This window comes from Hylobates moloch, unplaced genomic scaffold (genome assembly GCF_009828535.3).
Source record: "Hylobates moloch isolate HMO894 unplaced genomic scaffold, HMol_V3 SCAFFOLD_7, whole genome shotgun sequence".
In the NCBI taxonomy this organism is placed as follows: Eukaryota; Metazoa; Chordata; class Mammalia; order Primates; family Hylobatidae; genus Hylobates; species Hylobates moloch.
The window spans coordinates 42,604,740-42,616,593 of NW_026652282.1; the positions used below are offsets into that span (position 1 = coordinate 42,604,740).

General features: G+C 48.0%; 2 protein-coding genes across 3 annotated transcripts in view; both read right to left on the reverse strand.

Moving 5' to 3' along the window:
- ELK1 (ETS transcription factor ELK1) overlaps positions 1-2,625 on the reverse strand; it is a 15,262-nt gene extending 12,637 nt beyond the window's left edge. The window contains exon 1 of the mRNA XM_032756819.2: positions 2,334-2,625. The gene's annotated coding sequence lies outside the window, so the exon portion shown is untranslated. The remainder of the gene's footprint in view (positions 1-2,333) is intronic.
- Positions 2,626-3,711: 1,086 nt separating this feature from the next.
- Positions 3,712-11,125, reverse strand: UXT (ubiquitously expressed prefoldin like chaperone). 2 transcript variants are annotated; one of them, XM_032756822.2, is made up of 7 exons: positions 11,059-11,125; positions 10,774-10,880; positions 9,725-9,806; positions 9,514-9,581; positions 9,125-9,232; positions 3,995-4,058; positions 3,712-3,811 (listed from the first exon to the last, which is right to left on the reverse strand). In XM_032756822.2, exons 2-7 carry the CDS (start codon positions 10,869-10,871, stop codon positions 3,758-3,760), a joined length of 474 nt encoding a protein of 157 aa, XP_032612713.1. In that variant the 5' UTR covers positions 10,872-10,880; positions 11,059-11,125; the 3' UTR covers positions 3,712-3,757. The 2 variants fall into 2 exon arrangements, with proteins under 2 accessions (XP_032612713.1, XP_032612712.1); XM_032756821.1 differs by lacking the exon at positions 11,059-11,125 and having other exon boundaries at positions 10,774-10,907.
- Positions 11,126-11,854: the final 729 nt, after the last annotated feature.

Here is an 11,854-nt window from a genome sequence, read left to right on the forward strand (position 1 = left end):
TTTTTTTTTTTTTTTTTCCCAGAAACAGGGATCTCGCTATATTGCCCAGGCTGGCGTGGAACTCCTGGGCTCAAGCGATCCTCCCACCTCAGCCTCCCGAGTAGCTGGGACCATAAGTGCACACCCCTGTGCCCAGCTACACACCACAGTTTTGTGAACACATTCTTTCAATGAAACAACACAGTCCTTATTCACATATACAACTAGCACTCTTAGAAACAGCTTTTATACCTGTACCTTCACAGAGCATATTACGTACCTCAGTCTTGTGAACACATCCTTTTGAAAAGGAGGAAAACCCTTACTCATATATAAACTGGCATTCTTAGAAACATCTTTCATACATGTATCTTTTTATACTGCATTCCACACACCACAGTGTGGTAAACATCCTTTGGGGGTTGGTATTTGAACATTGTGCTGAAAGGAACCATGCAGAGATCTGGGGGTGGTGTTCAAGGCACAAAGAACAGCCAATGCAAAGGCCCTGAGGCTGGCCCATGCCTGCTATGTTTGAGGAGCTGTGTAGTGGAACCAGTGTGGCTGGAGCACAGTAAGGGGGTGGGAAGGTATAGGCGGTAATGCTAGAAAGGTTACTTGTTTTACCATTAATTCACAGGTAATATTTATTTACACTGGAAGGGATTCTAGTTCTGATCCCCCATTTCACAAATGAAGAAAAAGGCACAGAGAGGAAGTGGTTAAATCACTCATCTAAGGTCACACAGCTGCTGGGACTGGGGGGTGGGTGGGTGCTGAGAGAAGGTGGGGAATGAAGACTGCTCTGCAGGCAGAGGGAACAGCAAGAACAAAAGCTTGGAGGTGAGAACTAATTTGGTTTTTAAGGACTGAGGCCTCACGTGGGGTGGGATGGGATCTAAGAGGGGAGCCTCAAAAATTATCCTGTGTCCTGAGTACTTCCTGGGCCACCTTTGAGTAAAGAATTTAACCTCCCTATGGCCCAGCTCCCTCACTACCTATCTCATGGGGTTGTGGTGAGGATTAAAGGAACTCATTCATATGAAACACTCTGCCTGATACACGGCAGGTGCTCAATAAACGCTAGCTCCTATTGGCATTACTATAATCACTGGCGCTGATGTATTCACTTATTGTAGTGAGGCAGAAGGTCTTTGTGGTTACGAGTGTGACCAGGCTGACCCACTATTAAGAGGTGGAGGACAGAGAAGGCCATACCGTGCTCCACCACAAGGAAAAGAGGATCAGCACGTTCTCTTCTGGGAAGGGAAAAAAAAAGAAGGAAATTCAAAGTACACGGCCGACCTTCCCCCGATTACGAAGCACTGGACTCACGGGAGGGTATGCGGAGGACTGTGCAAGCATACAGGGGTGTGGGGGAGGAAGGCCAATGAACAGATCCACTGCAAAGGGAGGGGTGATGAGGCTCATCGTCTGAGGGGAAGGGAAGCAGAAAACCTTACAGGCTCCTGCACCACAGTGAGGGGAGAGAAAAGCCATCACACAGACTGATTCAAAGCAGAGAGGGAAAAGGCTATGGACTGAACTACTGAAAATAGGGAGATATAAAGCACTAAACTGACCCACTATTAAAAAGAAGAGAGAACCCCAAGGGCTAGAGCGACAGTCTACGAAAAAGAGAAGACAGATAGGGCAATGGACTGATGGCTAAAGGGACGTGAATCCAAACATGAAGACTGATCCACTATAAAATGGTGGTGGTGGTGGTGGTGGTGGTGGGGGGGGGGGGGGGGGGGGGGGGGGGGGGGGGGGGGGGGGGGGTGGTTCTGAAAAAAGCCATGGACTGATGCACTGGGGGACTGGAGGAGGCAGGAATACAAACTCAGGTAGACTCACTGTTAAAGAGGGATGCGGAGGAGTGCGGCGCCACGGATTGATTCCCTACAATGTACAGGAGGGGTGGAATAAACAAGGCCACGGACGGGTCTCCTGAAAGTTGAGGCTAGGAGAAATCCAAACACTCAGATACACCTACTATTAAGGGGGCTGAACACTGTCACAGGCTAGCTCCCTATTAAGTGGTGGTGGGTGGGGGGCGGGTGGGGGTAGGGGGAAAGCCTATGGACGAGTCCACCCTAAGTTGGCGTGGGGAAAAACATAAGCACGCAGATCGATCCATTATACAACGGGAGGGAGAGGTTAGGCCACGGTCAGATCCACTACAAGGGACGAAGGGCTTGAGCAATGCCACACGCAGGTCCACCAGTCGTGGTGGTGGCGGCGGGGAGTCGAACACCAGCAGGCCACCGGCCAAGCCACATCCTCTGCGCGGGGGCGGGAAGGATACGTGGGGTCACGGACGGGGCCCTCCACCCTCCAGGCCCAGAGCTCACCTGTGTGTAGCGTGGCAGTGGCGTTGGAAATGTTGGCAGCTCCGGGGGGCGGGGGCTCCATACGCGGCCCCACCGCCCCCCAGGCCTCGGTTCCGAGGCGGCGGTGGAGGTGGTGGTGGCGGTGGCGGTGGCGGCGGCGGCAGCACCTAGAAGCCGCCCCTGCGTTTCCCTACAGCTCACGTGGGCCCGGGGAGGAGGAGCCCAATGTCCCGCCGCTCGCTGATTGGCCAAAGCGCTATTAATCGGCCGCAAGGCCTCGAGGGGTTGGGGGACGGGCCCTTCCCCACAGAGCTGTGCCGTGATTGGCCTAAGGGGAAATGATGGAACGCTCACGGCCCCTGGAGTCCCGAGGAGGCCCGTTCGGCCTTCCCGGTGCTCCACGCTGATTGGTTTAAGTACTGACGGACTGTGAGCAACTGACGAGGCTCGGGGCGTGTGTCGGGGAGGGGCGGGGGTCTGCCTCACATTGATTGGCTTACATGGGATTGATGGACGCCTCCAAGGACGGGGATGGGTGGCCCTGTTTTTCTGATTGGCGGATGAGGGACTTCTAGACCCCCCCCCTGCCAAAACACCAAGGGGGCGGTGCCGCACGCCACGCTGCTCAGCGGAAGCAGGACTTGTATAGAAATGGGCGTAAGCAGCCGGCGGGAGTGGGTCGGGCTGGGCTCCGCGTAGGCGGGCAGGGCAATTCTATGGTTAGAGACCATAGAGCTGGGTATTAGACGAATTTAGAACACAGCGGAGGTAGGAGGGCAGGATGGCTGTCAGGCACACGAAGGAGCATTGAGTGGCAGAAACGAGATGCCTTCAGAGGGCAGGGTTGAACTGCAGCCAGAGTTAAAAAGGGGAGGAACCTGGCTCTGCATTGATTGGCGGAGGCTGGACTCAACCTAGAATAGGGGCCGGACTGGGGAGAGCGGGATCCAGGTCTGTGCCCATTGGAAGCTGTAACCACTTACAGGCAGGGGCTAGGACAAGGTAGGGCTGAGATGGGTTTGGGTGTAATTTAGGGTACCTGGGGAATGATTGGGTGTGTGAAAGGGTAAACCTTAGGGCCCTTTGTTGTGGGAATGAACAAACCTCCACCATGAATTGGCCCATTCTCTATGGCAATTCGAAGGGTGGTGTCTAGGAAAAGGAATGGAAGAAAGGGTGAGGTGGGGGGCCCAGGTTGCCAAGATGACAGAAGAGAGGGCAGTGCATAAGGTCAACTGGCAAATACTGCCAGGCAACAGGCTGGAGGAAGGACTGCTGGGGCATTTTAGAGGTTCCACAGAGAGACTGGATCTCTGAGTCTCTCAGTAACTTTGTGCCCTAGGAACAGGCCCCCGTGGCAACCAGCAGGGTTTATGGGGAAAAAGAAGGGCCATGTGACTCAAAGGCATTCAGGCTCTTTAATGTCTGAGGATGGGGGGAAGAAGTCAATGGTGAGGCTTCTCTGGGAAATTCTGCAGGCCTTGTAGTTCTCTAAGCCCCTGAAAAAGAGGACAGAAGAGATTGAACAAAGACTAGGTCTGGATTACGCCCCCAGGCTTGCTCTGACCTCCCTCCCTTGACTTCAGCTTAGAGGGAAAGATGGTTCTTCCCTTCTTTCGCTCTCTCCCTTCTTCAGGTCACCACCCTAAACAGAGTCTGGTAGTGGGGTGAGCTGCTCTCACCTCTAGCAACATGTGGATATGGGCTTTGATATTCATGGAGTCCTTGGTGAGGCTGTTGCTGAGCCTAGAGAAAAGAAACAAGAAAGGGCAAAATGGGCCCCACTTATGATTATGAGGATGACCCTTCCTTATCACTTCAAGATCTACTTATATCCTGGATGATTTCCACCTGGCTCATTCCTATGCAGAAATGCTAAGCCACCCTCTGGTTTTCACCGATTCAAAGATTATTAAATGCCTACTGTATGCCAGGCAATTTTAGGCACTAGGAGATAGCAGCAAACACAACAAACAAAACTCCCGGCCTGATGGACTTCAAATTCTTGTAAAGAAAGACATACAAAAAAACCAATGGAATAAAAGCTATGTTGTGTCAGATGGTTCTAACTACAATAAAAAAATTTAAAAATGAGAGAGAATAAGGAGTACAGGAGTGGGGGGCTGCAATTTTAAATAGAGGGCTCAGGGATGGCTTCACTGAGAAGCATTTGAGTAAAGACTTAAAGACAGTGAATTTTGAGTAGTGTGGCTATATGGAGGATGTGTTCCACACACAAGGGGCGGCAAACACAAAGGCACTGAGGTGGGAGTGTGCCTGGCATGTTTGAGGTGCAGCGAAGAGGCCACTCTGGCTGGAGAAGAGTAAGTGAAGGGGGAATGTAAGAGGTGAGGTCAGAGAGGTAATGAGGGAGACAGACTGTGTGAAGCCTACAAGGCCATGGGAAGGACCCTGGCTTTGACCTTAAGTGAGATGGGAGCCAAGGGAAGGTTGCGGCAGAGGAAGGAGGTTGAATTACACGAACCAGTTGGTTGACTCCTTTTCTCTAAGCCAGTTTGGATCAGATCTCACCCAAAAGAATCCTAATTGATATAAAGGGTCAAGGAAGGCCTTTCTCAAGAATGAAGAATGAGAAGGAACTGAAGAATGCCTAATGGTTAAGCAGTAGGAAGGCCTTTTCCACAAAAAGGACAAGAGGCAACAAAGAGTTGTTTGAGAAGTAGTGAGGTTACAGTGTTAGAAATTAAGTGAGTGGTGAGGGAAAGTGGCCTAAGACAAGGTCCAAGAGGTAGGAGAAGGTTAGATCACACAGGGTCTTGATATAATAAGGAATGTGGATTTTATTGTGCTGTCAATGTAGGAGTCAGTTTGAGGGGTAAATGAAACTAAATACTGTTGGAAAAGTAGAGAGCAATAAGATAGGATGTTAAATTGGAAAAAAAAAGTAGTATGAACCCATGTATATACCATTATCTTCCACATTTTTATTTCTAGCCCAGAACTCTCTCCTGAACTTGACTAGGAGTTTCAATGACATCTTCTAAAAATCCACTTCAGTGTTTAATAAGTGCCTCATACTTAACAGGTTCCAGACTAAACTCCTGACCTTCCCCTCCAAATCTACTCCTCCCCTATCTTCTCCATCTCAGATAATGGCAACTCCATCCTTCCAGTTGCTCAGCCAAAAACCTGGACTCCTCTCTCACACTTCACATCCAGTCAGCCATTCTTCTTAAAATCACGACTGTTCCATTGCAGGTAATGCTTCTGATCTCCATGATATGCTTTCTCCATAGCACTGTCAACATCTGACATACTACATCATTCATTTGTTTATTGTTTGTCTCCCCTGACTAGAATGTCAGCTGTATGAGGGCAGATTTTGGTCTTTTTTGTTTCCTGCTCTATCCCCAGGGACCAGAACAGTGTGTGGCACAGAGCAGGCACCCAACGTATGTTGAATGAATAAGTGACTACTCCATTCAAAGGAACCTGAAGTTGGTTGAGTGTATGTTTAGGGGCAGGAAATAAATGAAGTATGGGTGTTGTTACAAGAGAGCAAGAATACTTTTAAAAATATTCTGGGGGTAATGCTTAAAGAGCAGAAGAATGAACCTGATCAGCTCCTAAGGGACAATTTGAACATCAAAAAAGAGAACAAAATTCATTAATGGTATAAGCTTACCTTATGAAAACCTATGAGTTCAACACTTTAAAAGGGAGAAAAATAGAGTTCACCAAATGCTAGCTGTAACACAAAAGGGATATGTTTATTACTACTGATTTATTTTTATTTGCTATGTGAGAAGCAAATTACTACTGATTTAGTATGTAAGGCAGTGTGAATAGTCATATGGTTATGCTGTTTCTTTTTTCTTTCTTTCTTTCTTTTTTTTTTTGAGACGGAGTCTCACTCTGTCACCCAGGCTGGAGTGCAGTGGCGTGATCTCGGCTCACTGCAACCTCCACCCTCCGAGTTCAAGCGATTCTCCTGCCTCAGCCTCCCAAGTAGCTCGGATTACAGGCGCCTGCCACCGTTCCCGGCTAATTTTTTGTATTTTTAGTAGAGACGGGGTTTCACCATCTCGGACAGGCTGGTCTTAAACTCCTGGCCTCAACTGATCCACCCGCCTCGGCCTCCCAAAGTGCTGGGATTACAGGCGTGAGCCACCGCACCCGGCCGTTAGGCTGTTTCTTCTATAATTACATGTCTATTCATGAGACGTGGATGTGTACTCCTTTCTGTGTCATCAGGAAAGAATATACAGAGATTTCATCCCTTCCACTTCTCAAACAAAGAAATATGCTAAGAACAGGAAGAATTGACACTTTTGATCACATAAAATGACCAGAAAGTTAGTTCAAAGTATATCCCAAGTAACCAAATATTTTAAAGAGGAGAGCCAGCTACATAGACTCAAATCCTCATTTCTTAGAAAAATTAAACTTCTAGACAGTCCTACTAATTACAATAAAGCAGTAAGAGTCAACCATATTTTTCATCACACTAATAGACCAGGTTAGTATATCAAAAAGACCAGGCAAGGGGGCAGGCACTGACAATTTAAATACTTCATTTTGGGGAAGTACGTGGAGTCTCAAAACATTAAAATCTATTTGATAGGCTCAGGAATCCTGTGACATAACAAGGAAAGCCTTCTTATACAAACTGGACTTTAGCTGGGCGCGGTAGCTCACACCTGCAATACCAGCACTTTGGGAGGCTGAGGTTGGCAGATCACCTGAGGTCGAAGTTTAAGACCAGCCTGGCCAACATGGCAAAACCCTGTCTCTACTAAAAATACAAAAATTAGCCGGGAGTGGTGGTGGGTGCCTGTAGTCCCAGCTACTTGGGAGGCTGAGGCAGGAGAATCCTTTAAGCCCAGGAGGCAGAGGTTGCAGTGAGCCAAGATCGCACCACTGCACTCCAGCCTGGGCGACAAGAGCAAAATTCCATCTCAAAAACAAACAAACTGGACTTGGTCTAAATGACCACCAGTTCAGAATTGTGTTGACCATGAAAGCAGACCATTTAAATAAACTATTTGCTAATTGTCTGAACACCAAGAATCAGAAATCTCAGCAGGTCTGAGGTTCTTTTGGGTCCACTAACACCTGCTAGTCCTTCCCATGGCTGGAAAGGTTTGAAAAGATAAAAATTACTGAAACTCTAAGGGAGGCAACTCTGGAAAAAATGAATGTAGGAATAGACATAAACATAACCAACAAAGAAGTCTAAATCAATGGTACTCACACTTGTGAGATGTTGTTAATCTAAGTGTATTGCTCAGTGCCCCCATGCTTATTCCATTGAAACCAAGCTCACCTCTCTTGGTAGTTTCACTAGCATGCCAGGCACACTATTCCTCTTGCCAGGAATGCTCTTCGCCAGATAGCCCCATGGCTTCATCACTCAGTCAAATGATTCAAATATCCCTTCCTCTGGGAGGCCTTCCCTAGCTACATTTCAAATCCCTCATCTGTGCTCCCAACTGCCCTTCCCTGCACAAAACCGTATATCAAGCTTGTCCAACCCGCAACCAGTGGGCCACATGCGGTCCAGGACGGCTTTGAATGCAGCCCAACACAAATTCATAAACTTTCTTAAAACATTATGTGATTTTTTTTGCAACTTTTTTCTTCTTTTAGCTCATCAGCTATCATTAGCATTAGTGTATTTTATGTATGGCCCAAGACAAATCTCCCAATGTGGCCCACGGAAACCAAAAGATTGGACACTCCTGCCTTAAACTCAACTGGAGCCCACACTTTCTCTCCCCATCATCCCCAACACAGATCTGCTTCAATAACCACTTTAATTTGCTTCCAGCATACCCTTTCAAATTATTTCAACAAACACAAAGCCGGGTACAGCAGTGCGCCTGTAGTCCCAGTTACTTGGCAGGCTGAAGCAAGGGGATTGCTTGAGCCCAGGAGTTTGAGGATGTAGTATGCTATGATCGCAGCTGTAAACAGTCACTGCATTCCAGCCTGGGCAACACAGCGAGACACCATCTCTTAAAAACAAAAACACAGAGTGTCGACTATATGCTTGTACTACTCTAGTCACCTGGGGTATAAACCAAATCTCCCCCTTTGTAAAACTTATATTCTAATTGGAGGAGACAACATGAGAAAGAAAGAAATTACATAGTAAATATTAGGGGGTAAGTGTTAGTAGAAAAAAAGTAGAAGGAGGGGAATCAAGCATGCCAGGGGCTGTAATTTGAAAGTTAGGTTACAGAGGGCCTCGTTGAGGAAGTGACATTTAAGCAAGACAAGTGAGTGAGGAGAAAGGAAGCCATGTGGGTACTGGGGAAAAGAGCAGTGCAGGCAGAGAGAACAGCTACGGCAATATCCCTGGGGTGGGATCGTTCTTGGGGTGTTGAAAGAAGCTTGTGAAGGTGAGTGTGGCAGGAACACAGTGAATGAATACTAAAATTAGCAGGAAGTGAAATCATAGGTAACTAGTTTTCTTGCTACCAATTCTAACAGGCTGAGACCTCATGGATCTGGTCATAATTGTATTTATGTACAACAGTATAGTCCTTCTAGATTGTAAGCCTTCAAGGAACTCTTCTGTCTTGTTCACTGCCGCATTCCCACTGCTAAGCACAGTGCCTGGCATAGAGAAGATGCCCAATAGATGTTTGCATGAACAATACAAAGATCATTTTTTGCGTGCTTATTATGTGCTACACATGGGCTTTGCAACCCCATTTCTTCAGCCCCAGCTATGAAGAGGAGGGGAGATGAGTCCTTAAGTATCATTCCAGGCAGCCATGGGTAAAGGGAGAAGAGTGTTGGAAATGGTTGTGTTTTTACACACTATCCTCATGGAATGGACTTACTCTGTGAGGAGAGAGCTCTTACGATCAATGAACTTGAGAGCTTCTGCCAGTGTCAACTCCAGGAAAAAACCATATCCCAGGGCCACATAGATGCGTGAAGTATCTGGGCTGAGGAAAGAGAGGTTAAAGGAAGTGGGGAGGAGTCCTTATCACTGTTTAGCATAGTTTATGTTTTGCTCCCCACCCTTCCCCAAATTGAGGCTCTGGGAAGGCAGGGATTTTGTCCTATTTTATTCACTGTCACATCCCCAGCACCTAGCTTATATCCTACTGGGATATAAAACCTCGCATAGTGCCTGGTACATAGAAGATACTCAAAAAAATATATGTTGCATGAGGGAAGGGGTAAGCTGAACCCTGTGGGCTCAGAGGGGTGGGTAGACACTCACACCACTGTGTCAACGAAGAAGTTACAGCCCAAATCCACCTGCATATATAACTCCGAGTGCTTAGCTTCCTGTGGGGCCAGGGAAAAAGAGGTAGGGGTCAGTGGTGAACTCTTAGGTCAGGTGATAGGTTTGGGTCTGGAGTCTCTCTTCCCATTTCCCTCCCTTGCCCACACATACCAAAAAAAATGGCACCCAATCCCATAGTCTTTACCTGGAGTCGCTCAATGACATTTCTCAGTTGAAGGTATTTGGCCAGCTGCTCATATACCTTGTCTCGATGGTCCAGCACCTTTCTGATGGGACGAAAGTACAATGGTGACCAATAGGCAGCCCCATTCCTCCTAGTATACCTCATATCATGACTCTCTGAGACTCTCATGTCACCATACACTGAAAAGGCTTTTCAGTGCATAAGTTAATTTTGGGCTCTGGGTCAGACTGCCTGGGTTTAGATCTGGGCTCTATCCTTTATAGATGTGTGACTTTGGCAAGTAAATAACCTGTTTGGGACTCAGTTTCCCCATTTATAACATACAGATGACAGTATTACCTTGTAGAGTCATTAGGATTAAATGAGCATTTACTACAAAGCATCTAGAATAATGCCTACCAAATGGTAAACTCTCTATATACGTGTTAGCTATTATTACTATTATTACACTCCCAATATTGAACTCCAATCATAATGTCCCATCCTCACCCTAGAAAAATCCTCCATCCCTTTTAGGACGCTCATAGTCCTAGTTCTGAACACCTTATTTCCTGCTTAGATTAACAAAGATTGCAATAATATTTCTTCATACTCATTGAATCTCTACTATGTTTCAGGCATCCATGCTAAATTCTTTACAAAGATGGGACACATCAAAAACTCAAAACCACTGCATGGGGAAGGTTCCAGAAAACTCCCCATTTCACAGAAGAGTAAAGTTTATAGGGCACAGAAAAGCGAGGTAGGACGTACTCACAAGGTTGAAGAATGGCCGAGCCAGGATTTGAACCCGACAACTGTGGCTCCAGAAAACAAGCCTTAATCCGTTAAATTTCGGAGGCCGCGCATGCGCTGACACGCCCCCTGCTATGAACGCCACGTCCCAGCCAAACTGCACCCCGGATGTCGTCCCCACTTCACGCTCCAAGGAGCGCGGGGCCAGACTCTGAACGCCTCGCCCGCCAATCCAAAGGGTTGGCCCTAACTTTGAACGCCCCACCCACCACGTGGAATGTTCCAAACGCCCCGCCCCCCGCACTGTCACTCACCGCAAGTCCCGCTGCAGCACGTCACTGATGAAGGTCTCGTAGCGCAGCACTTTCTCCCCCGTGGCCTCCACCGCCCGCCGCTTAGGGGGCGTCGCCATGATGGGCTCCTGGGGAGTGGGGAGGGGGAAGACCATGTTGACCGCTCCAGTTTGGCCTCACACACAGTTCATCTCTACCCTCTCAACGCTGGGAATCGGCTTGTCCGGCTCAAGCTGGGGGTTCAGCCTTCCGCCCCTCCCAACTCGGGGACCCGGCCACCCAGGGACACCCAAGCGCGGCCTTTACCTCAGGGCCGCCAGCAATAAGAACGGTTGGTAGGAACCGCGGCTTCCGGGTGGCGCGGGTGAATGACGTAAGTGGCAAGCGCGCTGGCCAACCAAATAGCCAGGTGGGGAGGGGCGGGCCTGAGTGGAAGAAGACGGGCCAAAGGGGAGAAGAGAAGGGCGGGGCTTCACGGAATCCGAGGAGATCAAAGAAGACTAGGGCGTGGGAGCAGGGGCGTCTGGCAATAAACCGGCCAATGGGGGTCTGCAAAAGCGGCGCCTGGAGGCTATGGAGACCGTGCGTGGCTGGTGGGGGTGGGATTTAATGGGATTTGGCGGGTTCTAAGGTAGGCGCGACGCACAGGTGGAGGTAGAGAGAGGAAGTGAAGAGTTTACTATTTAAAAAGACCTAAACATTGACTATAGTTCTGGTCTATAAGGAAGATCCCGTGTGATCTGTCGGCCTGGATATTGATTTTTCACACGGGAGGTTTGGGTTTCACTCCTGGCAATGGGACTGAGTATGAGCATTTAAAAGGTTTTAAACAGAGACAGATTTTCTAAAATTCGTATTTGATAACTCCAGCTCTGCACCCGCAACCCATAAGTGAGGCTCAAGTGGAAATTGACAACGCTCTGTGTCTAATCACCTCGTTTGATAGTCAAATGGAGAGGGTGGCTGAAGTCCTCTGCCGACGATTGGCCATCTTGTAGTTAGGCATAGTTCCCATGTTTTTATTTAAATGGTAAGGTTTTTGTGAATTTATTCTTATGCACTAGAGTGACTGAGTGAATTTATTTTTCAGGTTAGATTTTCA